General features: G+C 34.0%; 2 protein-coding genes and 1 pseudogene across 2 annotated transcripts; all 3 read right to left on the bottom strand.

Moving 5' to 3' along the window:
* Positions 1-27,679, bottom strand: part of LOC149264496 (phospholipase A1-Igamma1, chloroplastic-like) — a 75,055-nt pseudogene that overhangs the window by 41,382 nt on the left and 5,994 nt on the right.
* Positions 1,139-3,476, bottom strand: LOC149264498 (protein argonaute 5-like). Its single transcript, XM_089371266.1, has 6 exons — positions 3,384-3,476; positions 3,122-3,254; positions 2,905-3,021; positions 2,647-2,754; positions 2,497-2,556; positions 1,139-1,201 (listed from the first exon to the last, which is right to left on the bottom strand). The coding sequence occupies exons 3-6, from the start codon at positions 3,004-3,006 to the stop codon at positions 1,139-1,141; spliced, it is 333 nt and encodes a 110-aa protein (XP_089227392.1). The 5' UTR covers positions 3,007-3,021; positions 3,122-3,254; positions 3,384-3,476.
* On the bottom strand, positions 3,185-4,185 carry LOC149264497 (protein argonaute 10-like). Its single transcript, XM_089370858.1, has 5 exons — positions 4,115-4,185; positions 3,868-4,001; positions 3,637-3,770; positions 3,384-3,481; positions 3,185-3,254 (listed from the first exon to the last, which is right to left on the bottom strand). Exons 1-5 carry the CDS (start codon positions 4,183-4,185, stop codon positions 3,185-3,187), a joined length of 507 nt encoding a protein of 168 aa, XP_089226984.1.

The raw sequence follows: 27,679 nt of genomic DNA, 5'->3' as shown, positions 1-27,679 counted from the left end.
ATAAAAGTACATACAACGAAACACCATAGATTCTGTACAGATGAAATGTTTGCAGTTGGAAATCCATCAGAAAAAAATAAAAACAAGAGTTCATCGTTTTATGGATGTGCGGCAGAATCTGACTCGCGAGACTTAGGAATTCGATTCGTCAAGTCGTGTTTGACTTGAGACATTGAGTCAAACCCACAAGTACGACACAAGAACAAGCCAGACTCGGAATCGAGAGGACTTTGCCTGGTTTCCTCGCAGAACAGAGGCAGGCTGAGGATTCGAAGTCCACTTGGAGGAATCCACCAACAGTCGTTCTAAATGCTTCAACTTTTCACTTTCACCCAACAGATGATCAGTCATCAATTCTCCTGGACTGCCAGGATTCTCATACACAATACTACAAGAGTTCCAACCGATAGAAACAAGACTCTACAACTCTACAAGAACTGCTGAGCTTACGAGCTGAATCAAAACTTCCACAAAATGTCCTGTGAAATCAGTAAGACTCGGTTTTAGCTAATAATTTTGCCGATTACTGCATCTTTCGGAATGTACGTTCGCTGATTTGCTAGCAAAATTAGTTCAGGGAAAACAATAGAAGTAGCTAAGATTTAAAATGACCATTGATTCCAATTAAGATATCCGGTAACCGTAACATTAAGGCATTATATTGACAAAATTGCAAGATTTCTACTACTTTTTCGGAAAGAGACAAAATGCAAATAAGATTTAAAATAACCAGATTTAAGAAAAAAAAGCAAAGTTCGAGGCATTGTCTTGACATTAACCGCGATTCGGCAATTAATGCCTCAAGATCATATATATATATGGAAGCAAATCGATTCGAAAAGAAAAAAACCATTAAGCCTGCACAAAATTGGGGAATTCTTTGAGTGATTAAATACCTTTGAGAAATTGTGACTTATCCCTGAGATCTGCACTGTAATATACTGCACGACCCGATTGCAATGCCTGGCCCAGGGTTCCATTCTCCTCGGCCTCGTCCAATACAATTTTGGGGGCCACATCGGCAATTCTTACAGTCCAGAGATCGGATTGGATGAGCTTCACTACCAAATGGCGAGCTGCGAAACCCCGGCCACCTGTAACCACGCAGCAGGCGCGGTCCATTTCCTCGCATTGTCCTTCAATTTGCTCCTCCGTCGCCATTGAAGCCTTTTGAAGCCGAATTGGCTGCCACTGAATGGCTCTGAAGGAGATTCAATGTTAAATAAGTTGGAGAATCTAAGGAAATTACATGAATGTTCCAAGTGCTCTTTGTTTTCGTTTTCTTGTCGTGTGTATGTCTAAAATGTCCTGAGGTTGTTAGAGGGGTTATGGTTGGTAAAAGTGTTAAATGGCTGCATGGTTTTGTAAAAGCGAGGTTGGTGTGTTGCCGAACTTACCAAAGCCACACCGAGCAGGCAGCAACTCCACCGCAGACGAAAAATCGCACAGACTGCAGAGCTAAACAAGCAAGTAACAATACTCGAGCAGGCAGGAACTCCATCGCAGACGAAAAATCGCACAGACTGCAGAGCTAAACAAGCAAGTAACAATACCAACCCAAAGGCCGCGAAGACAGTAAAACCCAAGCCGAACTTTCCAGCATCTCGAGGAGGAACAGCTGGCCGCCGATCAGACCACCACAGCGCATGCCGACCACAGCTAAGACAAACCCTCAGTATTCAACCAGAATGCCATTAACTTATAATGCTCAAATAACCATGGACTCTTGCATGCAGGTAAGAGAAACCCTCAGTATTTAACCAGAAGACAAACCCTCAGTATTCAACCAGAATGCCATTAACTTATAATGCTCAAATAACCATGGACTCTTGCATGCAGGTAAGAGAAACCCTCAGTATACCCTCAGTATTTAACCAGAATGCCATACAGTAGCCGAACTTACCAAAGCCACACCGAGCAGGCAGGAACTCCACTGCAGACGAAAAATCGCACAGACTGCACAGCTAAACAAGCAAGTAACAATACCCGAGCAGGCAGGAACTCCACCACAGACGAAAAATCGCACAGACTGCAGAGCTAAACAAGCAAGTAAAATACCAACCCAAATGCCACGAAGACAGTAAAACCCAAGCCGAACTTTCCAGCATCTCGAGGAGGGACAGCTGGCCGCCGATCAGACCACTAGAGCGCATAAGACCCCAAATTCTTTCCACCCTCAAAACCTTGGTTCGACTTAGGTTATATCGCAAATATAATCAAAAATCGCGTTGGTCAACCCAAAGTCAGCGATCTATCGATCGCATATAGTCCCCGACAGGGACTAATAAGATCAAGCTGCTGAAAGGTATTTTATCATATGCACAGCTCGGTACACACATGCAGCAGGGTAAAATGATGTTATGTTGTGCAAGAAAATTCATATGCTCCCAAATCTGTACAACATGTTAAAAGACAAGCTGGGGAGAGTCAAACAAGTCGGGTACCTTATCCAACTAAACCATAGTTTCTACAATTTGGCATTAATATATTGCATACCTTTCCTCTCATATTCCATGAACCTTCTCTTGGATTTTCTTCATAAGCCTTGTACATTATCTGCAATGAAACAAACGATACAGAATTCACAAAAAGCATTCAATAAATATGTTAGAAATAGATAATGCTCAAATATATGATCACAGGTACCTTTGGTGGAGGTAAGACCCTCCCGGGGACTTCTGTCATCAACGTGTTGATTTGAATACCAAATTCGGCAGCATCTTTGGTAGTTGAATCTCTCAATTGTCCTCCAATCTAAAACACATACACACAAGTATATTGATTCACTCTCTTGGTGTTGACTTTTGAAGATAAAACGAAAAAGGTAATGTTATTTCTGCTTAATACTAAAATGCAAGAACGTATGAAACAACATTGCCACGGATGAACGATCTATGGACTTACCACTTTAGTTCTCTCCCTTCGGTCTTGGGGATGTAAACAAGTTAGATTTAATAAACCACTTCGTTGTTGTTCGGTTAGAACTTTGATATAAGGCTGATCCATTTGAATCCGACAAAGCTGCATCCGATAATTTTATAAATGACATGCCATAATAGAATAACTCAATAATTCTACAACAACCACATCACAATATTTCATAAATACGATAAGAGTTTACCTCGATGGGAATATATTTCTTTTTCTCTTTATTACCGGCTTCGATCGCCGGAAAGCCCCGCAATCAGAGAGTCAGCTTGTACTGTTGTTGGAAATAGTCGACAATAGAGAGTTGCACTCCATTGCTATCAAAACTATTCAAATAAAACAATGCACATGCTTTGAATTCCTAATAGGAAGAGACAAAAATCTGAGCAATATCTAGAAAGCCAAATAAAAACAATAAATTTCAGGAAGCCCCTTAAACCTAAGAATTAACACACCTTAAAACCTCCAAAGGCCTATCAGTCAAACCTTTAATTCGATAACTATGCCTGATATGAATAGTTTCGACACGAAGACGTTTAAGCAACCTTTTCAACTGCCGCACAAACAAAAATTATATAAAAGCTACAAGTCACTTGGTCATATTTATGTTCCAGTTAGCAAAAGGAAAGGAAATCCCCAACTAGAAAAAGAAATCATGTCCTTGCAACCAAAACAACGTGAAGAATAACGCAAACAAACTCCTCATACCCTGGATCGCATCCCGTCACCGACGGAGTCATTTCTAGAAAATTCGCGGTCCAACTCCCGCACGTCTTTTCGAAAGGCCTCACTAATAAAGCTTGGTAACTCGACAGAATCATAGAAGGGCGCCGCAGCAATGTCTACGGCACAAAATTATTATCTCTTACAACTGTGTATATCAAAATTCAAGAAGATTTAAGAATTTTTCTCAAGCTGGTTATCAGAACAACACCGTACCTATATTTAAAGTGAGAAGATTATCTTGCGCGGGCCGAATAGATTGATAAAACCCCCGATAGGCCACCAAACCCCCCTGAAGCTTCTCAACGCCAAAGTGTTTCCCAAAGAACGATCTCCCTTTTTCAACGAAACTGCCAATGCAAACATTAAATATTGTAAGCATTTATAGAGCATATTTTATGGCAAATCCAAAAAGCAAAAAGAGCCACAATGTTATCATTTATTTGGTAAATTGTAGGCTTACACTCTCAGAGCTGCTTGACGAAGCACCACATCCATAACCTGCAATGCTTCTTGCGGAAGTGACATAACCATGGACTCTTGCATGCAGGTAACAGAAACCCTCAGTATTTAACCAGAATGCCATACAGTAGCCGAACTTACCAAAGCCACACCGAGCAGGCAGGAACTCCACCGCAGATGAAAAATCACACAGACTGCAGAGCTAAACAAGCAAGTAACAATACCCGAGCAGGCAGGAACTCCACCGCAGACGAAAAATCGCACAGACTGCAGAGCTCAACAAGCAAGTAACAATACCAACCCAAATGCCGCGAAGACAGTAAAACCCAAGCTGAACTTTCCAGCATCTCGAGGAGGGACACCTGGCCGCCGATCAGACCACCAGAGCGCATGCAACCACGTGCCCTTCACGCGCGCCACGTGCCATTCACCTCGAACGATGCGAAGTGCGTAATAAGACCCCCAATCCTTTCCGCCCCCTAAACCTTGGTTCGACTTAGGATATATGGAAAATATATCCAAAAATCGCGTCGGTCAACCCAAAGTCAGCGATCTATCGATCGCTTATAGTCCCCGGCAGGGACTAATAAAGATTAGTTATTTGTATGCATTCTTTTTATAGTTATAATAAAAATTGAATTTCACGAATTCAATTTACCTCTAACATCCAATCATTTTCAATTGAAGTTTTTTTTTTTAAGTGATTGTTAGATAGTGTTGAAATCAATCTTTGCCTTCAGGTAAGTTCTGCATCATATAATGATGAGGGAGGGTGCCCAAATGAAATCAAGTGGCCATGAGAAGAAATAATCTCCCCATATTTATTATGCACCTTAAAAAATATAGATATATATATATATATATATATATATATATATATATCAACTGAAAACAACATCTCATAACTCTGTCACATATCAACAAATTTATGTTGTGGTTTTTCATCTTTATGGGCATGTAATTATGCTGTGAGGTTACAATATCATCACAATATATATACAATATAACAATAATAAATGTATAAATACACCACAGATCATAATCGAATCAAATTATGGATGAGCTTACTGGGCGCAATATATGAAAACTACACAATGACTTTAAAGTATATATATATATATATATATATATATATATATATATATATATATATATATATATATATATATATATATATATATATATATATATATATCACAAGTATTGCTTATATGCACACACCCATGTAGATTGGATGTACAACTAGACAATCGGAGCCCGTATGCAAAAATTATGCTACTCAGAAGTTTACCTTCTTTTTTCACACCTATAGTTCGGGAGGATGCCGCGTCAACCCCGATTATTTATGGAAAAGCTGATAACCACGTGTTTGTTATGTAAAAGACTCTTGAAGAGTCTATTTTGTAACTCTAGTTAAGAGTTGATGTGTAGTCAAACTTAACCACTAGTAGGCTATTGGGTTGTGTTATAACCGAGCCACTAGGAGGAAGACGTATTCCATTCTTCAAGAGAATTTTTTTCCTTAGTTGAGAGAATATAGCCATGAGAGATAAGATATAGGGCACACACAGAGGATTGGTGCACTGTAAGAGCCCATGGGCCATAGACATTACTTCTTTGTAGTTGCAGCCATATTTCCAAACAGAGAAAGAGAGCGAAGTGACCTCACCTTCCAGCTAGGTTTTCTCCCGAAAGGGTTTCCTAGAGAACATATATTGTGTCTTATGTGTGTGTGAGCTTATTTTATCATTCTCTATTTTTTTTCATAATTCCCATTTGCATGCATGCACTAATTACAATAAAATCCACAGATCTAGAAATTAAATAAAATTGTAATAATGTAGAATCTTAGATTTTTAATATAATATTATCAGATCTATTGTGATGAACTGTCCAGTGGAATATCCACGACATTTTACAGATCAATCTTAGGCTAGGGGTTTATCACACTGATGTCATCTTGTCATGGGTGAATTGCAGTCGCATGTATTCTATTATGTCATGAGAGGATGATGATGAAGGATATGGAGAAGGAGACCCTGCTAGAAGACACCTAAGGAGTTGAAGAGATAAGATGATCATCAAGCAAGAAGATAAAGGAACACTTGATTATAATAGAAGACTAAAGATCAGGACCACATGAAGACTCCATCTGATTCACAACCCTTTGGAGGGAAAATATGAAGAATAAAGCATATATCTCATGTGTTAGTGCCTAAATCTACCTCAAGATAAAGGAAGGCAAGTCTAGGGTAACATCAAACCATGCTTAACCTAGTAGCTAGCCCTACCAGGTCAACAGAGGGCTCTCTCTTTGTCAATCTCAAAGAAAATATGGCAAGTAATGCTAGAGATGACTGATGTAAATACTAATTTTATGCTAGGTATATGCTCGGAGAAGTTTGATTGACTTTTAAATGGTTGTTTGGTGGATCAGATGAGGAAGGCAGCTTTGAGTCCGGGAAATGCACTCAGATTTGCAGAGGTTTTTGTAGGGCGAGGTAGACAAGTGTTTTAGCACTTTGAATTAGGTGTAATGGTGAGTAGAAAGACTGGTGAGGAGTTGGAGAGGGCATGCAAATGTCATGAGTCCTCTTCAAACAACAGAAAACATGTAAAACTAAATAAACCCCAAGGCAGAGCACTAAAACATCAAAGAATTCCACATTTTACACTTGATTCATTTAGTTATGCAGAAAAAGAGAGAGATGATGGCACACATAAACGTATGATAAACTGAATAACAGAGGAGAAAATAATACTAAATCACCTTGCCACAAGAATCCCACAAAATGTTGCAAAACCCTGATTGTTTATTTCCTTGCCAAACTGCAGAAGTGATGTACAATGAAGCTCAAAGCATCCAAAAGAGTCCAACCTTGACAAATGACTAAGAAAGTACAAGATATAGGCATCAAACCACCTATGTTATCCATTAGGGGTCGAATACATGAGTCAAGGAGCTATTTCAACAAGATCTAAACTAGGAACTGAGAAATAAGCAGTGGAACAACTTGCCTCTAAAACTATGGAAACAGATTCATTCAACTCAAAACCACCTAAAACTGATGTATCTACATCCTTAAGTAAATTTTCATCATTTTTACATCATAGTACATCAATTTACATCATATTACATCATGAATTTGACCATGAGAGAGAAAAAGTCAAACTGGTAGAAAATTAGGCGAAATTCTGAGCAAACAGGCAAAATTGGCAAATTTTTCTCCTATGTGTAGCGCAACTGATTCTATGCGTAGCGCTTTTTCTAGGCCACTTTTGGAAGACTTTCCAAAGTCCAAATTACGTGCAGAATAGCTCATTGGAAAGCTTGGTGAATCTACTTTCTGGGACAACTTGAATTTTTTTGATTTGGAGCCCATTTTCCCGTCCAAAAATGCAATCTCCCAAGACTGCTTCCTGTGTGGCCAAAAAATGGCAGAGAGGGCACTTTTTGGGTGTTTTTGGCCCTTTTGGAGGTCAGGAACTTGTCAAAACTTCTCAGCCATTTCCAAGCATGCATAAATTTTCATGGTGATTCCAAAAATTTAAGGTTTTTTGCAAATGGAGGCCCCCATCAAAAGCGTAGCGTCACCTGTTGAAAAACCTTGTTTTTTGCCTCAAAAATTCAAAAATGACCAAAACTTCACCGAATTTCTTGAAATTTGGCATGAGTCATCTTTGTTAGGTGCTATGCTAGGCCAATGATGCTTCAGCCAAGATCTTGAGGCTATCTTGCTCTTTTTTGCTCCTCAAAACTCTCTTTAACTTGGCTTTTAGACTTTTTATCCTTGTCTTACAAATTTTGTTCCGGGCCAAATAGTGATAAGCCATGTGGTGCAAAATTTTCTTCTCCATGTTAGATTTCTCAAGCAATCTCTCAAAGTGAATGTTTACCCTCTCTAACCATGATTACCAGTCAACCTCAATTTCTTACCCAAGGGGTGTCAATTTGACTTTCCTTCTTTTTGCTGCTTGCCTGTTTTCCCTAATGTTTTGCAACTTCATGATTGTTTGCTTGTCCTGCAATTGCTTATTCTCTTGCTCAAGGAAGTTAATAATCCACTTAGCCCTCTCAAGGTCAAGTGATAAGGCATGGATGTCAGCTTCTTTCTCTTTGATGACCTCCTTGAGTCTTGAGCTTTGGGAGCCTAAATCAGTGTCCTCTTCTAGAACCAAAACAAAATCTCTATCTTGACCTTCAGAAGATCCTTCATAATGCAAATGTTACTTTCTTTTATCATGTACCTGTACTATTGAAGAAGAAGGCAAAGCCCCTTTCACCCCAGGTGAAGATAGCATTTGCCTGTGTTCTGGTGAAGGAAATGAGACCCCTTCCACCCCTGGTGGAGATAATACTCGTTTGGCAGTTGCAAATAGTCACCTTGTGCCTTTTTCATAAGTGGCAAACACTAGCACACCTGTAGTTTTAGTCTCATGAACATCTGGCTGGTTTGAAGGCACTCCTTCCTCTTGAAGCACTGATGGAGTCAACTGAGGGCTTTTGAAAACCTCATGTGCAATGAAGGTATCCCATGAAATATTCAACAAGCCTAGTTGATGCAAAACAACAATTTTAATCAATGAAGAATGGTAAATTCTACTGAACTACTGAGGAGGAGGTTTCCTTTGCACATATATAGCCATCTTCTCAATATTTATGCATATAAAATATGGGAGGTTCATCGTCATCACTCTTGTGAATGCATCAGTAATCTAACATGGTACGTATACAGACGAGAAAACCTCCCTTGACAGGTGAAATACTTGATGATGAGTTTCATGAGTGGAGCATAAGTATCTTGCAAGTATCTAAAAGGAAAGACCCTACTGATTTGCCTCTAATAACTATCCTTGATGTAAGGCTCATAATGCTCTTTGTCCACATGTTGCCCCTTATTCCACTGTTTACCCACATTAGGGATGCCTGTTGCTGTTGCAATGGTTTCAAGTGTCAAAGTGAAAGAGACACTAGCTAGGTTCACCTGGCCATTGTGAATATGAAGGACAAATAACCTAGCAAGCTCATGGTGATATTTCACCCTCTCCACCATTTCACCAAACTGGTAACAAGGCTGATGTTTAAAACAGTTTACTGCAAGAGGGCAAGGTAGTAACTCTGTGAGAGTGGTGAGCTCCTCCTGGATATGTTTTCCTCCTTTATATGGTCTTCTTGGTGCATGAGCCTCTTGGGAAGAATCACTAACAATTTCATCATCCCTCTCATATGCTGAGTCTGTCTCCGTACTTGAAAATTTGGAGTGTAAAATGATGAGTATGAAGAGATTTTTAAAGTATGAGGGTGAGTAGGGTGACTGTTGTTTTTCTTTTGGGAAATGAGGGATTGAATGATAGTATGACTGTAAATGAGGGTTTTGATGGTGGAAGTAATGTAATGGGGGAATAGGAAATGGGAATTAGGGTTTAGGGAATGTATAGGGTTAATGTTTATGAATAATGTATAGGGCTTAGGGTTTGGTAATAGGGAGTGAGTGCCAATGGGAGGGGGAAAGAGGAAGGGATTTAGGGAAATTTGGTGTAAGGGCATGGTGTGTAGGGATATAATCACAAGGGATTTAAAACAGCAGAAAACACAACCCTGTGCAAGCTTGGCAAGACAATTTTGGATACAACTAGGATTTAATTTTTAAACACATAAATCACCACCATAGATGAAAAAATCCCTTGCTAGATCAAATGCGAGGATTCATTTACTTGTTGAGAGGTTATTTGTGAAATTGGAGGCAGAGGAAAGCGATGAAATGTGATTTGGAGCTCAACAGTAGATGCGTAGCGTTGCCTCCCAAGTGCGTAGCACACTTTGTATGCGTAGTGCAAAACCTGCGCCCAGTGCGTAGCACCAGGCAGGTGCGTAGCGCCAATGCCCAGGTGTGTAGCGCCGGTGAAAGTTCGTATTTTTGCTACAATTTCACTTCTTTCTCCCACAAACCCGATTTTCTCCCTTTAGCTCTCTCTCTTGCACAAAATGAAGTCTTTCAAACACAAAGAAGAACTTTATATCCTCTTGGTTTTAATTTTTCATTTACAAACCCACTTTTCTAAAGTCCTTTTCACTTTGCTTTTAAAAAGACCCTGTTTTTCATTTTGCAATTTGACTCTTCTTGATCATTTGATGAACTGATGCTTTGATGTTTTTGTTTCTTGCAATGGCTGGAGTTGGCAAGGTGACAAGGGCAGTAGCTGGAGCTTATTACATATGAAAACTTTGAAATTACATAAAATTTGTACATGAAATAGAAAAAAACCCTGTTTTCACCTCAAAATAGAGTTTTAAGGTAAAAACATTTTCTGAAGCATGTCATCAGTGAATTTCTAATTTATGAACTTATTAGACATCCTCATGTGCATGTTGACCTCTTATTGAGTTTTTGAAGACCATGGTGGCAAACCCTAGACCTAGTGAGACCTAAAAACCCTAAAATGACTTTTGCAAATGGAATGAAATAAAATAACAGTAAATGACCTGAACATGTATTGAATACATCTTTTATGGAAGAAAAAGCATCAAGAAGGACAACTTGGCTCCGCCACATCATCATGTAGTCTATGTCATCAATGTCATGTCATGTCCTGTCACGAATCATTATTTGCCACACCATTTGTGGATTATGTAAATTCAATATTAGAGAAATGTAGTGTAGAGTGGAAGTCCAAGAGTCATTCATGTAATATGAAAAGTCATGTAGGAAGTTGAAAGGTCATTGAGGAGTCAAATAGTCATGAGGGTAGTCCAAGACTCACAAGGGATGTGAATGATCACCCCATTTGTTATATATACACCCTCATTGCTCATGTAAAGGACTTTTTACCTTGGCTCCTCCTACCAGGTATTGGAGAGTAAGATAGTTGTTTCAGAGGAGCGAGTGATTGCTTTAATGCTCCACTATTGGGGCTAGTGGTGTTCACTATATTGATGTATATTGGAACTTTTACTTAATTTAGAAGCTCATTGAGCTAGCACGCTTTCATGCATATGTCATGAATATTGTAATATCATTCTTTGAATATTTGCAATATATGTTATTTACATCTGTACTAAGTAAATTGAACTTCGGTGGATTTAGTAATTATATTTTCGAAGGTGTGTTGTATTTGTTTTAACAATCGATGCTTCCTTGTGAATTATTTCTGCTGGTTGATCAACAATTCATTTATACATATATGCTCATGTTCCTTTTCTAGATTAGTACTATTACTTGTCTTTAAAGGGCTCACTATTCTCTTACGTTTTGGTAGAAGGACCTTGATCCTTTCCGTAATTGAACATTTTGCAAGGCATACTCACTTGTTGATCCAAAAATATGTGTGTATTACTCTTTTTTGTTGAACTTTGTAGCCAAGGAGAATCTACAAGGATACATGGTAGTCAGGCCAGTACTCTAGATGGTGCTCCTACACTAAATGGTGTGAAGTCTTATTGGCACTTAACATCGGAAAGACCCCCTTGGTTGATGAATTTTTAGTACTATCAACAATAGGTAATGAGTATACTCAGATAAAGCATAGAAAAGACACACTGCAAATAAAATTATGACCTTGGTTATCTCCATCCAAAAAACCCCAGGGTATCTCCATGCCCTTGGAATTTTATACTTTAAAACAACCCCTAAGTCCTCATATAGCTTGATGATCTTGCTAATTAAAATTTCAAAGGGGTGGGGCGTATAGATATCTCTAAAAACACTAGATTTTATAGCGCACCAAATACCTTAAAAAAATAGGACAAGAAAGGCTTCAATTTTTTTATAGACCTATCCACTAACCAATTCATCATGCATTCCTCCAAACATAGATTTTTCCAAGGATACCTTTTGACTTTAATTCTACTAACATGGACCTTAGAACTTGTTTTGCATGTGGACATACGATGAAAAAGTGATGAATTGATTCCCTGTTATTCTTACATAGTGAACTGCTATTAAGGCCAAGGCCAATCCATCCTCTATTTAAGTCATTCTCCCAAGCCAACAATTTTTTGGGTAGTACTATCCACATAGTTAATTTGCACTTCAAGGAAGCATGCATCTTCCAAGGAATACTCCACCACCATTTCTTTTCATCTTTAAATCAAGATTATATAATCATTGTGTATCCTAGTTTTGTTAAACTCTCCCAACCTTAAACTCTTACTTTTAGATTATAAAGAAATATTCATTAAACTCTCACTTTTAATTTATCAACAAATATTCATTCAAAAATAGGTTATTTTCTAAATTTAAAAAATATTTCAAATTAAATAAAAAGTATGAAAAGGTAATATTAAATTTTAATTTATTATTATATTTTTAATAAATATTTATATAAATTTTTAAATATAATATTAATCATTAAATGTACTTTTAAAATGGCATAATGGCATATGCATGACATATTATACGAGTAACCAAAACATTAATAGAAGATATAAATCTTGATTTCTTAAGGAATAATGGTAGTCCATCAGATAATTTTAACAACGCTCTTCCTCTTCATCAATAATAATAAGAACTTTAGAAAGGAAAACGAGAGCATAAACTTTCGTGTGTTCAAAATGGAAAACAATTCACACTTAGTGTATAAAGATGTCAATATGCGTTTGTGTTGGAGTATATAAACAACTTGAAATGAAGGTTTCAATATGCAATAAATAAAAAACTTAAATTTATTTATTATCCACGGCCGCCGAAGCAATCCTCCAATGGTTAGTTGAAAGGTATTTTAAAATCACATTAATTCGTTCCTATCTCATGATTTTTATAGGCGATGTTTGAATGGTTCAGTGGATGATTCTATATAGTTGAGATTACAAAATCAGTTTTTGTGTTTGAGGTTTCTGCAAATTTTATTATTGGTCAGATTATTTTTTGAGATTATTTTCTGGATATATTTATATTCCGAAGATGAATCATTATTGCTGGTTCAAAATTTTGATGAAGATATTCTCAAGATGAATCATCATTGCTGGTTCAAAATTTCGATGAAGAAGAATCTTATATTTATATTCTGAAGATGAATCACGGTTGCTGATTCAAAACCTTGATGAAATTTTTTTTTGTATGATGTATCCGGAAGATAATCTAAAATCAGTTTTCTTAAAGTAACAAAAATGAAATTTCACAATTATAACTATCTTCATATCTTCCTCCTACAATGTCTTGTCATCATGGTGGTATGACATTAGCCCACCAGCCATGACATAAACCAGGGATGGAATATTACATCCTTGTCGTCCCCTTCAATTCTGTAGACCTGCCCAATGCCTGCACTTATCAAATTGGACATCCACGATTTCAGTTTCGTAATTGTACAAAAACCAGAAAGTCCGGGTCATGACATTATTGACAACAAACCATATCTTTTCGATTTCTACCATCTGCCATTCAACTTTAGGCTTTATACACTTTTGACTATACGCGGCAATGTGCAACCAATGCCCGTCAGAGCATAAAATTCGATTCTTCCTTTTTTAAAATAGACCCTAAAATTCGCTTAACAATGTATGCATGTCTGACTGTGGTTAAAATTCGATTCTTCTTTTTTAAAATAGAGCCTAAAATTCGCTTAACAATGTATGCATGTCTGGCTGTGGTTATTTGTAACAGTGTACTTTCAAACTTGCCGGAAAACTATGTAAGGTAAAGGTTTATAAAAAAGTATTTATAGTAATACATGTATTTAAAAATACATTTGTCCACACTCAGTTTTCTAAAATGTCTCAACATTGAAATTGATATTAACCAGCAATTTACCATGAAAATTAATCATTATTATAATTAAGATAATCCATAGGGTGGTGGTTTATTTCTGAATATAGTTTTTACAATTTCTTTTTTTTTAACCATAAAATTATGGATGATTTAGATTTTAAAAAATTTTCACCCTATTACATAATTTAATAATAAAATAAACAATTTCCAAACTATTTTTTTGTTTACAACTTTATTTTTCTTTTTCCAACTTTAAACATGCTCCAATGCAAGAAAAACTCTCAATCAATCGTCCAATATAATAACTCAATCCAGACATCAACACCAAAAATTTTCATATTACCTTTCTAAAATGGCATAATGGAATGATGTATTTTACTACCTTTTCAGATTAAATAGGCTAACAAGCTAACTTTTCTCCCTTTGGTTTAAAATGGGGGCATTTTTCATGTTATTTTTCTACCTTTCTTGTTTAAAATTGGGAAGCTTATTCTAAATTTTTCTCAAAATTATATTTTTAATATAAAAAAGGATTAAACACTCAAATTAATATTAAAAAAGGATTAGTCACTCAAAATATATGAATGTAGTAATTTAAAATTATAATTTTTTCTAATTTATGATTAAATTTCAAACTTTTTGTTTTTCTTATCAAAATCTTTTTATATATCTTTAATTCAAATCTAATAATAACAATCTTGATGAGATGACAACCCTACATTAGAATTCCCCTTAAAAAGTCCCCTTTTCTATTAAATTTCTAATAAAATTTAGAAAACTAAAAAAAATCACCACATTCTAAATACACATTCCGTAAATTCAAATAAATTTCAATATTGTTTTTAATTTTTTTCCATAACAATTTTCGAAGAAAAAATATTTTATTGAGAAATGCCATGTCATATATTTAAAGGTAGACTTTTTTATTAAGTGTAATCTCAACATGGTAGGATTCACATTTTTTCTATATATATATATATATTTATTGAATTATGGTTAAGTTTTTGAAATATTTTACCTTTCTAGTAGATATTTAAATCATTATTAAAATAAAAATTAAAGGAATGATTAAAAAAATTTACAAGTTGAAGTAAATATTATATTCAATATTATAAAAGATAAAGAGTAACTTTACGAAATTCATTAAAATAAACAAATAAATATTGACAAATATTATTAAAATATTAAAATAACAATTATTGAGAAATATTATAATGAAGGCAAGGTTAACAAATTTAGCAAATTAAGATAATAAAAATAAATTAGGGAAAATTTAAAATAAAAAAATATAATAAATAAAATAAATAGATAGATGATAATTGAATGAGACATTAAGTAACAAAAGTGGAGGTGAAAGGTTGAAAGGAACATAAAGAAGATGTAGAGAAGAACTAGGAAGAGGAGGGGAGTCAAGTCACTCAAGAAAGAAAGGTAAAAAGGATGAATGGAAGAAAATAGATATGAATGGAGAGGAAAGGAATTAAAAAAGAGTGATGATGGATGGGGTCAAGGGGAGTAAAGGAAATTAAAAGCTAGGTATAAGGAATAACTCGAAGGGTTTATTGAATAAGTGGATAGATAGTAGGCTTTCAAGATTGGTTAAGTTTATGGTCATCTTCTCAATTGAGATTATTAGAGTGACGTCTTCATGAATGATATAGAAATAATAAGGAGTAGATAGAAATACTTTTTGGTAAAAAAGATAAGATGTTTAGAATTATGGGAGTGTTCTTAGCATTGATGAACATGATGTCATGGTTTGTTATGATTTTATTTCATTATTAATCAAAATACTAATTCCTGAAGCCCTCAACATTATCCCCAAACTCATTCACCTTGAAATTGTTAACATTGTGAAAATATACCTCATCTCCACCTTTTTTACCTTTAAAATTACCTACTATGAATGGATTGAAGGTAGCTATGCGGTCATCCTTACCTCATACTGTTTCTAAAATTCTTATGAAACATTTTGAAGCTATAGCCTTAAACAACTTCCATCTTAATCCCAAATGTTGGTTTTGATTTCTTGATGATGTCTTTTTTTGTGTAGATTTAAGGCCAAACTTCTATGGATTGTTTCTTCCATCACCTCAACAACATTTCTTTCCACATCCAATTCACTATAGAAACTCAAAAAGATAACCCTATCTATTTTTTAGATGTTCTTATCTCTCATCAACCTAATGGTACCCTCACCTACCAATTCTATAAAAAAAGACACACATTATTAGGTATATTCATGCTTAGTATCACCACCACCTAGCCCAAAGGTATATTGTTCTCAAGGCCCTCGTTACTTGTGACATTCGAGTCTCTTCACCCCATCTCCTTAAAAGTGGAAAATACCACCTCATTCGGGCCCTTAGATCTAATGGTTATTCCACCACCCAAATTAAGAGAGCATTTCAATAATTCCTCAATTCTAGATCCAAATGATCTCATTCTGTTACCTAGCCTATAGATCTTATTTATCTTGCTTATATACATGGGGTTACTAATCATATTTCAAAAATATTATCTAGAAACAATATAAAGACTCCTTTCAAACCCATATGACCCTTAAGAATCAAATAAGATCTATTAAGGATAAATCTGACCTTATGCTAAGTCAAGGGATTAACCAAATTCCCTACTCATGTGGCAAATCATATATTGGAAAAACATGTAGATCAATTAAAATCTGTCTTAAAGAGAACATATCTAACACATTTTGTAATTCCATCTCTACAATAAATGCAAATACTACCTCATTTACAAAAAAAAAAATGTTTTGACCCAACTAAATCCTCACATCTACTCTTTATTACTCCCCCTATCTCAGTGGTGAAGCACTTGAAATCAAGAAACACCCTAATAGTTTCAATCAAGAAGATGGCTATAAACTTACCTAATCTTGGATAACCACTATCCATCGACTTATTCAAGAAATCCCTACCCCTTGTTATTTATACCTTGCCTCTAATTTCCTTTATTACACCCAACCCATCACACCCTACTTCTTTTCTTTACTTTCATCTCCATGCCTCTCTATTATCTTCCTTTCTTCTTTTGATCTATGCACTCTTCCTTTCTTGTAGTCTATTGTTTTTTCACATTTTTATAACATATCTTTTCCTTTGAGTTCCTCTATATTCCTTTCAAACATTTCACTTCTTTTTTTCTACCCTAATCTTCATTTAATTTTATTTATCTGTTTATTATATTTACCAATTTCAAATTTCTATAAAAAAAGTTTATTATCATCTTAATTTATTTAATTTAATAAACTTGCATTCACTGTAATATTTCTAAATATTTATTTAGCTCGTGCTTTAATAATATTTCTTAAATTTTATTTATTTATTTTAATAAATTCTACAATAATTACCCTATTTTATTTACTCTATAGTCTTTATATGGAATACCCTTTTTATTGCAATTTGACTAAATTTTTAATATTATTATTAAAAAAAATATCTAAATCATATAACATAAATTAAAATTTTAAAATATAAATCAATACCACCTACAACATATTTTTTTTGATAACTTAAAACTTTGAAATAACAATTATATTTAAGATTGATATTTAATAAAACATATTAGAATTTAGTATTTATATTAGTGGGTACATATAATAAATGTTATTGATATGTTTTACTAAGTCATTTCAAAGATTTTATAGGTGTAACATTCTTATAATTTAAAACTTTTGATTCATAAATTTATCTTGATATATTCTTGATTCTCAAAACTGTGAGAATTAATTTTTATCATATACTTAAATATAGATATATTTAAACAAGCAATATAACAGAATCAAAATGTGAAGAAATACAATGTACATATTCGTATTTTATATTTTAGAATATCAGGTATACATCGTATTCCCTTACACGTCACATGTGGGATATATGAACTGGCACCTGGATGTAAAGTATGTCGTATAAGAATATTAACGTCACATGTGACGGTTGTACAACCAAATCGAATGCTCTTTCTATTTACTTCAATAAATTATAAGAAAAAATTACAACTTTAACAATATCCAAACAAAAATTAGTCTTAAGTGATAAATATTCTCTACTTACATTAAACTATAAGAGTTTTCAATTAATAGCAATTTCATATAAATTTTCATATATATAATAAATACAGAACACCCATAAAATTCCAGAAGGATGACCTGTATTATAAATCATCTATCTTTTCGTAGCATCAAATGTTGGGGTATACATTTGGCTTCATATATTTGTTAGTGTAACTATTGAAATAGTTATTCAAGATTTACAATCTCTTAATCAAGGCATATACATTTTCATTGGTGTAATGGTTATATTTTTTTTGGTCATTAATACACATATTTCCTTTTCAATTTCCGTTGAAGCTGAGGTTTCACTATTCAATGCTTGAAAATTGGTTTTCATTTTCGTTGGAAAATGTAATTAACCATTTCCTTCCCTCCGTGAAAATATGTAAAATTGTTAAACTCATAACCCCATGATGTCTTAATAACCCTTAAATATTCTTGTAACATATTTTCTGGAATTAACATCGAGTTTTAAACTATTCTTGGGCCTTGAACATCCCAAATAATGTCTTTTAACATCTTGATTATGGGAGACTATCTTACTTTGATCTATTTTATTTGCTTCCCAATAAAAATCCTTATTGAGTTTTTTGGGAAGCACTAAAGTAGAAATTTTAGTAATGATTTTTATTAAATAATTTTTTGTAAATGGTTAATCATGTTTCAGTTTTTGTAAAATAAGAAATTCCCTAAGAGAGATTTCTCTTAAAAATATCTCCCATGTTTTTTCAATAATACATTGTCACTTATTAATATTTTCTACAACATAGGTCTTAATACGATTCAATAATTTAGTTAATTTCTAAAGTTTATTTAGTGTGATAAGTGTGACTAGTGGTGCAGTTTCTTGGGCTATAATAGTCAAAGCAAGCATGAACAAAGGTCTACCATTGAGAACTTCTTCAAGCTCACTAATTTTCCTTTTTAGACACATATTTTTGATATCTTACTAGACATGATAAAATGAGTAAAGGAATCCCTTGTGTTATATGTAATTTAAGAAGTTCAATAGGACCAACTCCTGATACATCTACCTCAAACTTCCATTTCTTTATCAACTTTTTTTTTTTTTAACATGCACCTCTTCAATTTGTATCTCCTTACTAGCCTCATCATAGTGAGTATTATGAATTGTTAATTATTGCTCTTCAAAAATGGTTAGCTCCATTGTAGCCAATTCTTAAAGTATTCTCTTACTTTCTGCAAGATGTAATGCTACAGAGTCAGGGATTTTTGCACTATCTACTTCCATGTCAGTAAGTCCTTTTTCTTTTTGTTGTCCTCTTTTACAAGAAGGTTTGTTACTCCTTGACAAACTAGCAACAACATTAGATTTTCCAAAACTAACATTATAGGGTCTCTCTTCACCATCATCTCCAAAAAAATATTATTCATTTATTTCTCCTTGGCGTGTAGTTTCCTCATACTTCTTGGGTTCCAAGGTGTTGGCAGAGATGCTAGAAAATATTCCAAAATTCATTACACAAGTTGATGAGTTGTACGATGCTATATGGATCCTTGAGCCTAATTGATGCAGCAAAATTTGACTTTTCCTAGAAATTTGTGTTCTTTAGATCACACGACAAATCACTTCATCATCAAGATCTTAATTTTTTTTGCAAAATTATTTCATATAAAAATTCCACTTCATTTACAGTGAATTCTAGAGCATGCACAAATTAAAATTCTTCCATTCATACAAAGACAATTCGTGAGCACCACAAATATATGAAACTCAATTTCATTAAATCAAATATGTAATACATATAAACTCAGAAAACTCTAATTTCTCTCCATTCACTCTTTATGGCCTGATACTACATATGTTTGGCCATTATTTTTCACCTCATGCTTACAATGATTAAATACAAAGTTACAAGAAAATTAGATTTTAGTAAATCCATAAATTCCTTAAAGCTCTCATGATTTATTCCATAAATCTCTCATTCTTTTCAGGGAAATTTTTCTTTTTCCTTATGGAAAAAATCTCTCTTATCCATTGCTTTTATAAAGCTATTCTAAAATAATTAAAAGAAACTAAGAATATTTAGAATTAAGGAAATAGAATTCCTTTACAATATTGAAACCACTTTTACAACTTTTCTTCAAAAATCTTTATGACTTGGAAGCTCTAATGCTCACTCCCAAGGTATAAAAAATTATTCATGACCTCCTTGTAATGTGTCATTAATTGTTAAATCCTCCTCGATCCCAAAATTTAGTTTGTAATTTTTCATCCGCTTCATTAAGATGTTGCTCGACTTCTTCAACTCTTGTTTACTTTGTCTCTCCGGGTTTCCAAACTTTAAATTTCAACCTTCCTTTGATTTGGTTGTTCCTCCTTCTACGGTACCTCTGTCTTGACACTCTGTCCATCAACATCCAAATCTCATTAATTTTTTCATCCAACTTTATTATTGGTTGTTGAAATCTTTTGTTGTTAACTTCCATTTGTTGCATGCTTTCTTCCTCCATATTTTTGTTGTATGACACTCTAATATGTTTCTCTAAATAAACTTGAACTATTCCTACAACCTCTATGCATTCACATGCATCTCTTACTAGCAATTCCTCTAAATACCTCATCTCCTCCTCAAAATCATTAAACACTAAATTTGAATGTTTTATTTGAGATTTAACGCTATCATTAGGAAATATATTGTCTTTTATTTCTTTAATTATCTCCTCATGCTCATCTTCAATTTTTATGCCTGCATTCACATAAAATTCATTATTTTCATAAATATGAGATTCTTGGGTCTCATCAACTATTATATATTCTTCTTCACCAAGAAACAACCCTTTCTCTAGTTCACAATAGTGCACTTTTTCCTCCTTATACTCAACAACTTTTATTTCCCCTTCTTTAAACAAGGTTCTTATCATGTGACTCATCTCCTTTTGCATCTTTCTCGCAAACAATTCCTTAACCAACCATTTAAATTTCTTCTTAAAAATCCATCTGCATTTATGATCTTCTACTTCTTGTTGTAGTAGTTCCATAAGCACATTCAACTGTGCTTTTATTTCAACAAGTTCCCTATTAAACTCTTCATTACTCGTTTTCTTCTTGATGTCATTTGCCTTAACATCTTCCTTCCTTATGCTGTGGCTTTCACCTGAACCTTTGTAATGAACTTCTGTGGTCATCCTTCTCTCTATATTTGTGATCTTCTCCATGCTCAAAAGTGAACTATAACCAAACCTCTCTATAGAAAACTATGTACCTACTTCCAATACCTCCCCAAGCTTCCTCCCATGCTTAGCTTGTTGGTATTCTCGATTCCTTATCTGGAACCTTCTCTTGGAAATTCTACCCACACTCACTATGGAATTTCCCTCTGACAACTTCTACCCAATTGCTACTTGTTGGAAGTTGTCCATATTCTGGTTGTAATCCTCAATTCCAAAGAGCGTACCAACTCTCATACCACTTGATGCAGGAAAATTTGACTTTTCCTAGAAATTCGCTTTCTCTAGATCACACGACAAATCACTTCATCATTAAGCTCTTAATTTTCTCTATAAAAGTATTTCATATAAAAATTCTACTTCACTTATAGTGAATTCTAGAGCATGCACAAATTAAAATTCTTCCATTCATACAAAGACAATTCGTGAGCACCACAAATATATGAAACTCTATTTCATTAAATCAAATATGTACATACACATACACTAAAAATCTCTCATTTCTCTCCATTCACTCTCTATGGCCTGATACTACATACGTTTGGCCATTAGTTTTCCCCTCATGCTTACAATGATTAAATACAAAGTTACAAGAAAATTAGATTTTAGTAAATCCATAAATCACTCCATGATTTATTCCCTAAAGCTCTCATGATTTATTCACTAAATCTCTCATGATTTATTCCATAAATCTCTCATTCTTTTCAAGGAAACTTTTCTTTTGCCTTATGGAAAAAATCTCTCTTATCCATAGCTTTTCTAAAACTATTCTATAATAATTAAAAGAAACTAAGAATATTTACAATTAAGGAATTAGAATTCCTTTACAATATTGAAACCCCTTTTGTATTTTTTCTTCAAAAATATTGATGGCTTGGAAGCTCTAATGCCCTTGCATCACTAACGAAACATCCAAACCTTATGCTTTTCCATCCAGTTCTATCATTTCAATTAGCATATCATGAAGTCATATACAGTGAAAATGAATAGATATGTCCAAAAATCCTTCAAAATAACAATATAATCAACTCTATTAGTGATCAATAAAAGACAATACCAATCTTCCTTCTTTTTCCTCCCTATTTATAAACCTTTTAATATAATTTATTTGACAATTCAAATTTTACATTAATGGCCGATGTTGTACCTAATCATTAATATCCATACATAAATTAAATTAATTTTAAATAATTTATTATATATTATAAGACATTATTTTTTTTATATAATTTATTTGATAATTCAAATTTTACCTCAATGACACATGTTTTACCTACTCTTTAATATCTATACATAAACTAACTTAATTTTAAATAATTTATTTATATATATATATAAATGAGTGGAATTTATATGAAATCCTCACTTGGTCACAATAGGTACCCACGAAATAAGTTACATGAATGCCTCTCGTAGCTCCATTCCTTGAGGATTTGAGATTGAGCATACTGATTCAACTAAAAAATAAAAAACCACATTCCAACTAAATATTTTCCATATGCCCCTAAGATTCAAATACGTTTGCATCCCATTCTTATCTAATTATCACTTTAACTTTGACTAGCTTCTGTTTTTCCTTGGCAAGATATTGTTTTCATTTTTTCCAACTTAGGTTCATCCCGAGTTATCTGATGAATTTGTTTGGTCACCCTACTGAGCATGATCTCTACTAGCAACATCATCCTTTTGGATCCTTTGTGGCTCTTCCTCAACTGCTTGATCAACCCAAGAAGTTACTTGTCCAGTCTTGTTTTCTGAAGAAACATGGGAGGAGGGATTGTTCTTGGGATTTATTGAGCAAGTTCTTCTTCTGAGGCTGGGTCTGGTGGATTCTTTATGACTTCTACTTCTTCTTGCCCATATTTTTCTCTTTCTTATCCTCTACCTTATCATGGGATTCTTCTTCCTTGAAAACTATGTAGTGTTATCTTTGGGTGTTTCCCACCATTTGTGCCTTTGGCTATTTTTTTGGCTTCTCTATGCTTGGCATTTTTCATGGCTCTATAATAGTTTTTAACTATGCACAATGTCTCATAAAATTCTTGAAATTGAAAGGAAATGTTCTCATAGTTGAGCTTTTGAACTCACAAATAATATGTGCTGGTCAAATTCAGTTCAATCAGAGAAATATTACTCAAATTCATCTCCACACATATGTGAGTAGATATGGGGTTGACATAAATATATTTTTATGGGCTTCGACAATGAAAGACTCCAATTTCCTTATGTTAAGATGGATTCCAGAGATGCCGAGGTAGATTTTGAATTCTTACCTAAATTGGAGTAGAATAAATTGAATTTGTAATAGGATTGAAGGAGGGGGCCCATGGCTACATAAAAATCCCCACACTTCCCCAAAACCAAGGACCATTATTGAAAATGGTGTTCCTTTCTTTTAACTTATAAAAAACCACCTCAAACGAGGCAAATGATAAATATTAAGTTCATCAGAGAGAAGGGGATTCCAATTCCCTGAGATCTACGAATGAAGGTCAACTAAACAAGGCCAAAGACCATTGAATTTGCAAACTAAATCTCTTTTCAAAAAACACAATACATCACTAATGGCTTCTCACCGAAACAAATTTGTGATTGCAAAAGATTCATGGACCTCTTGAACGGGAGGAAGAGAACTATATCCGAAGATAACAACACCTTTAAAAGAGAGAGTACCTTTACCCGAAGCAGAGGACACTTTTAGACAACCTACTGTAATGGGAGTCAGAGTAGATGATGAGGCTGGAGAGGGAAATCCAAGCCATGAATAAAAAATGAATGGAGGAACCATTCCTATAAGAAAAATGGGCACTGCCATCGAGGGAAGTCTATATAAGAGGGAGAAGAGATGGGAGTGGTTGACTAGGGCCAAACCCTAGTCGTCGCAAAGTTACATTGAAATTGCATGAAAATAAATAATTTATTGTATATTATAATACATTGTTTTCTTATTTTTGTATTGCGAGATGCTCTATATCTTAGTATGAATTTGGGAGATGTTGGCATTTAGCATTATATTTAAGAGATAAAATAATAGTTATAAAAACAAATTAAAAAATAGTAATAACAAAAATAAATCAATAAATCAATGTTGACTATAAATAAAATGCTTCAATTTCCACTTTAATTTTACATCCACTTTATATAGAGACAAAGTAATTGAAAGTAAAGAAAAATAATATGTAATTCATTCACTACTTATTATGGAGTTGATAGAAGTCATGTAAAAATAATATAATTGATATCACATGATGTGTAATTCATTCTATATTTAGTTGGCATGTGATAGTTAAAATAAAATATAGTAATAACAAAAATATATTTTACTATTAACAATAAATAAAATATTTCACAATCCATATTAAATAATATAGTTTTATATCAAGTTTATATGAAGAAAAACAATGTAATTTAAATTAAAATTTTCATTATATTTTCACTTTTCATTGTAAGAGATATGTGTAATTTCTTATATTTTTAATATGGAGTTGATATATAACATTAAAAAAATATTAATAACAAGAAAAATTCTAATATGGATTATATATATAGAGAGAGATAATTTTTATTTCATTAATAGGTTCTTTAAAGAGATTTGTAATTCATTTATTTTCTAATATGGATTTTACATGTAGAATGTGAATTATATATATATATATATATATATATATATATATATATATATATATATATATATATATTTCTTATTCCATTAATAGATTCTTTAAGATTTTTAATATGAAGTTGACATGTAACATTTTAAATATTAATAACATGATTTTTTTATTAGAAAGTACAAAATGAAGTTGGAAAGCACATGAAAATAAACAAAAGAGTTCTTTTAAAGGCTAAAAACCACAAAGCATGAACCAACAAGTGACATAAAAAGTGCGAGAAAATTAAGGTTGGTGACTAATGTTAATATTTTATTTTTAGTTTTTCCTTTTTTGAATTTTTTACCAACTATCGAGATTTGGTTCCACAAGAACCAACACCAATTCTCATCCCGCATGAGAGACATATTTAACTGAGTCCGAGCTCTGAGACACATGAGATATTTTTGAGCCCCCAGATCTGTCCATTATCAGCGAGACCTCGAGACCCATACTTTTTTGTTGCATGGTGACTTTGTCCGATTGAGTAAGATCAGCCATATTTAGTTAATCACCCTATTGGGCCAAATCTTTCATTTTTTTTTTTTTTTTTCGGGTGGCTTTCCTTGATATCTTCTTTTTCATCCTCAGAAGGATATTTCTCCATGAATTACCATCCTTTTGGCCTATTAGACTGCCTCTTCTTCTTCTTAGGATTTTTCTTAACTTGTGGACATGTATTATGTAAGTGTCTTGTCTAAAAACATGCACGACATCAAAATGCCATGTTCCCATAATAAAAAACTTATGTCCAATGGAAGTTTTTGTGTTTCAAAATTATATGCTTTAGTATCCCTTTGCTCAAATCAATCCCCACACATATTTCGGCAAATGTGAAGATTCCATTTTTCGTTCTTTCCATATCCTTTTTTTAAATTTACCCACAATATTACCTATATTCTCAAGGAATTTATGATGCCAAAAAGGAAGGGGTAGGTTTGGAATTCTAGCCCAAATCGGCATAGTGGAAACCACCATCATGTTAGCATAAAAATCAGGAAACCACGGTGTGATGAATAGCCCACCTCTATCCCAAAACCAAGACCCTTCATTGAGTGCATAATCTAAACCCTTATGAGTTTCAAATTGAACTATCAAAAAATCTTTTGCGTAAAGGTAAACTTCATAGTTTGGAGTCCATGAGGAGCAAATCCATTAAATTAAAGGTTCATATTTTGATCAAAAGTCATTAAATCTACAAATTACTACCTTAGATTAAAGAATAGAGAAAAGAAATGAAACCTCAAGGAGATTTACCTCCATAGAAATAATTTTCTTCATTTGCTCTACAATATAAGGGCTTGGGATATATTGATGTTAATCTATCGGGGCGGAGGATTTCCCTTGTATTGCTTCTTTCAAGGAAACAAAGGTAATTTTTGCAATATTGACTTGATTAGTGCCCCCATGTAGCCTTCAGTTTAGTATGCTATTTGAATTTCTTACAATTCCGTAATATTTTAGTTGACATGGTTCCTGCAAAACCTTTCCTTCAAATTTTAAGCTTTGGAGGAATGCAGGCATGCTCCATTTTTTATGAATGAATAATTTGAGAGAAGAAATAGTGAGATATTCTCGAACCTAAAATGATGAAGTCTTACCATAGGTAATTTTAATAAAAATTTGAAATCAATATTTCATAATGTTCTCTGTCTTTGGAGCAGAAGTCTCAGTTCGGGCCAGATTGAGTAAAACCCCACAACATGAGACCTCAAGAGGAGCCACAATAGATAGAGTCACCCCATCTCTATTGTATTCAATACTTTTCAAATCGGTGAGAAGGGAGAGAAGTTTACAGGGGCATAGAAAAATCCATAGGCCACGACACCCTTTTGTTTGATCACAACCATATCACATGAATATTTAACACCGTGGAAAAAAACTAGCATGTAAGAAAAATAGAAAATTTATCAGGACATTGAGATGATATTGGCTGATAATGATGATGATGATGGTGGTTAATGTCCACTGAGACCAAATAGGTCTATCGGACCTATAATTTTCTTAGTTTTTAATTGTCTGGCTCCTCATCTTTCTTGGTGAGATTGGTGCTGTAGCTTTCTTTTTTTTCTCTACGGTCTTCCAACTTCCTTTATCTTGCATCTCCTTCATCTCTTCTGTTTCTTGGGACATTGGTGTCTTAGCTTCACGATCTATTGTGTTCGTCCTTTTGAAGATAGTCGAAGAAGAAGTTTGGTCTAGGAGATCTGCTTTGCTATTAAATGAAGATTTATTTTGTGCGATATTCGAATCCTCATAATTGTTGATGCTTGAGGGGTCGTCGAGTTCATTGTTTTGTTGTTGGGTGGGGCTTTCTCCCTACTTGTCTTGAGAGTTGTTTCTTTCTTGCCCGATTTCTTGTTATTCATATTTTTCTCTAGAGTATTCTTCTTTGATGATAGTGTAGTGTTCTTTTTGTGCTCCTTCCCACCATGTAGATCTGTGGTGGTTTTTTCTAGCAGAATTTTTCTGAGAGGCTTTTCGGCATTTTTTGGCTAGATGGCTTGTCTCAAAGCAGGATCAACATCTGAGAAGGACACTTTCATAATCGAGTTTCTGGTTCCACACATAGTCTTTACTTGTTGGGTTTATTTCAGTTGGGAATCCAGCATTGAATTCCATTTCCACACAGATGCGTGCATAGGTGGTTCTGGCATATTCCTCTATTTCTGGGCACTGGCAGTAAAATTTCTCAATTGCATTTCCAATGGCTTTTAGCAAGGAGAGATTCGAGAGATGCAAGGGTAGGCTTGGAAATCTCACCCAAACTGGTGTTGAGGTTATGAATATTGCTGAGGGATCAAGTGATGGGTTCCATGGCTTCATGAATAGGCCTGAGTTTTCCCAACACCAAGGGCCAGAATCTAGAATACATTGTCTACTTTTAGGATTTTCAAAATCTACTATAAAGAAGCCCCTAGCACAGGGGTAGATATTAATTTCAT

The sequence above is a fragment of the Pinus tabuliformis genome, chromosome 6, assembly GCF_031772625.1.
Source record: "Pinus tabuliformis cultivar Carrire ecotype Pingquan chromosome 6, CPIR1, whole genome shotgun sequence".
NCBI lineage: Eukaryota > Viridiplantae > Streptophyta > Pinopsida > Pinales > Pinaceae > Pinus > Pinus tabuliformis.
Note: the sequence above shows the minus strand (reverse complement) of the source record. Positions and strands in the feature narration are given on the sequence as shown.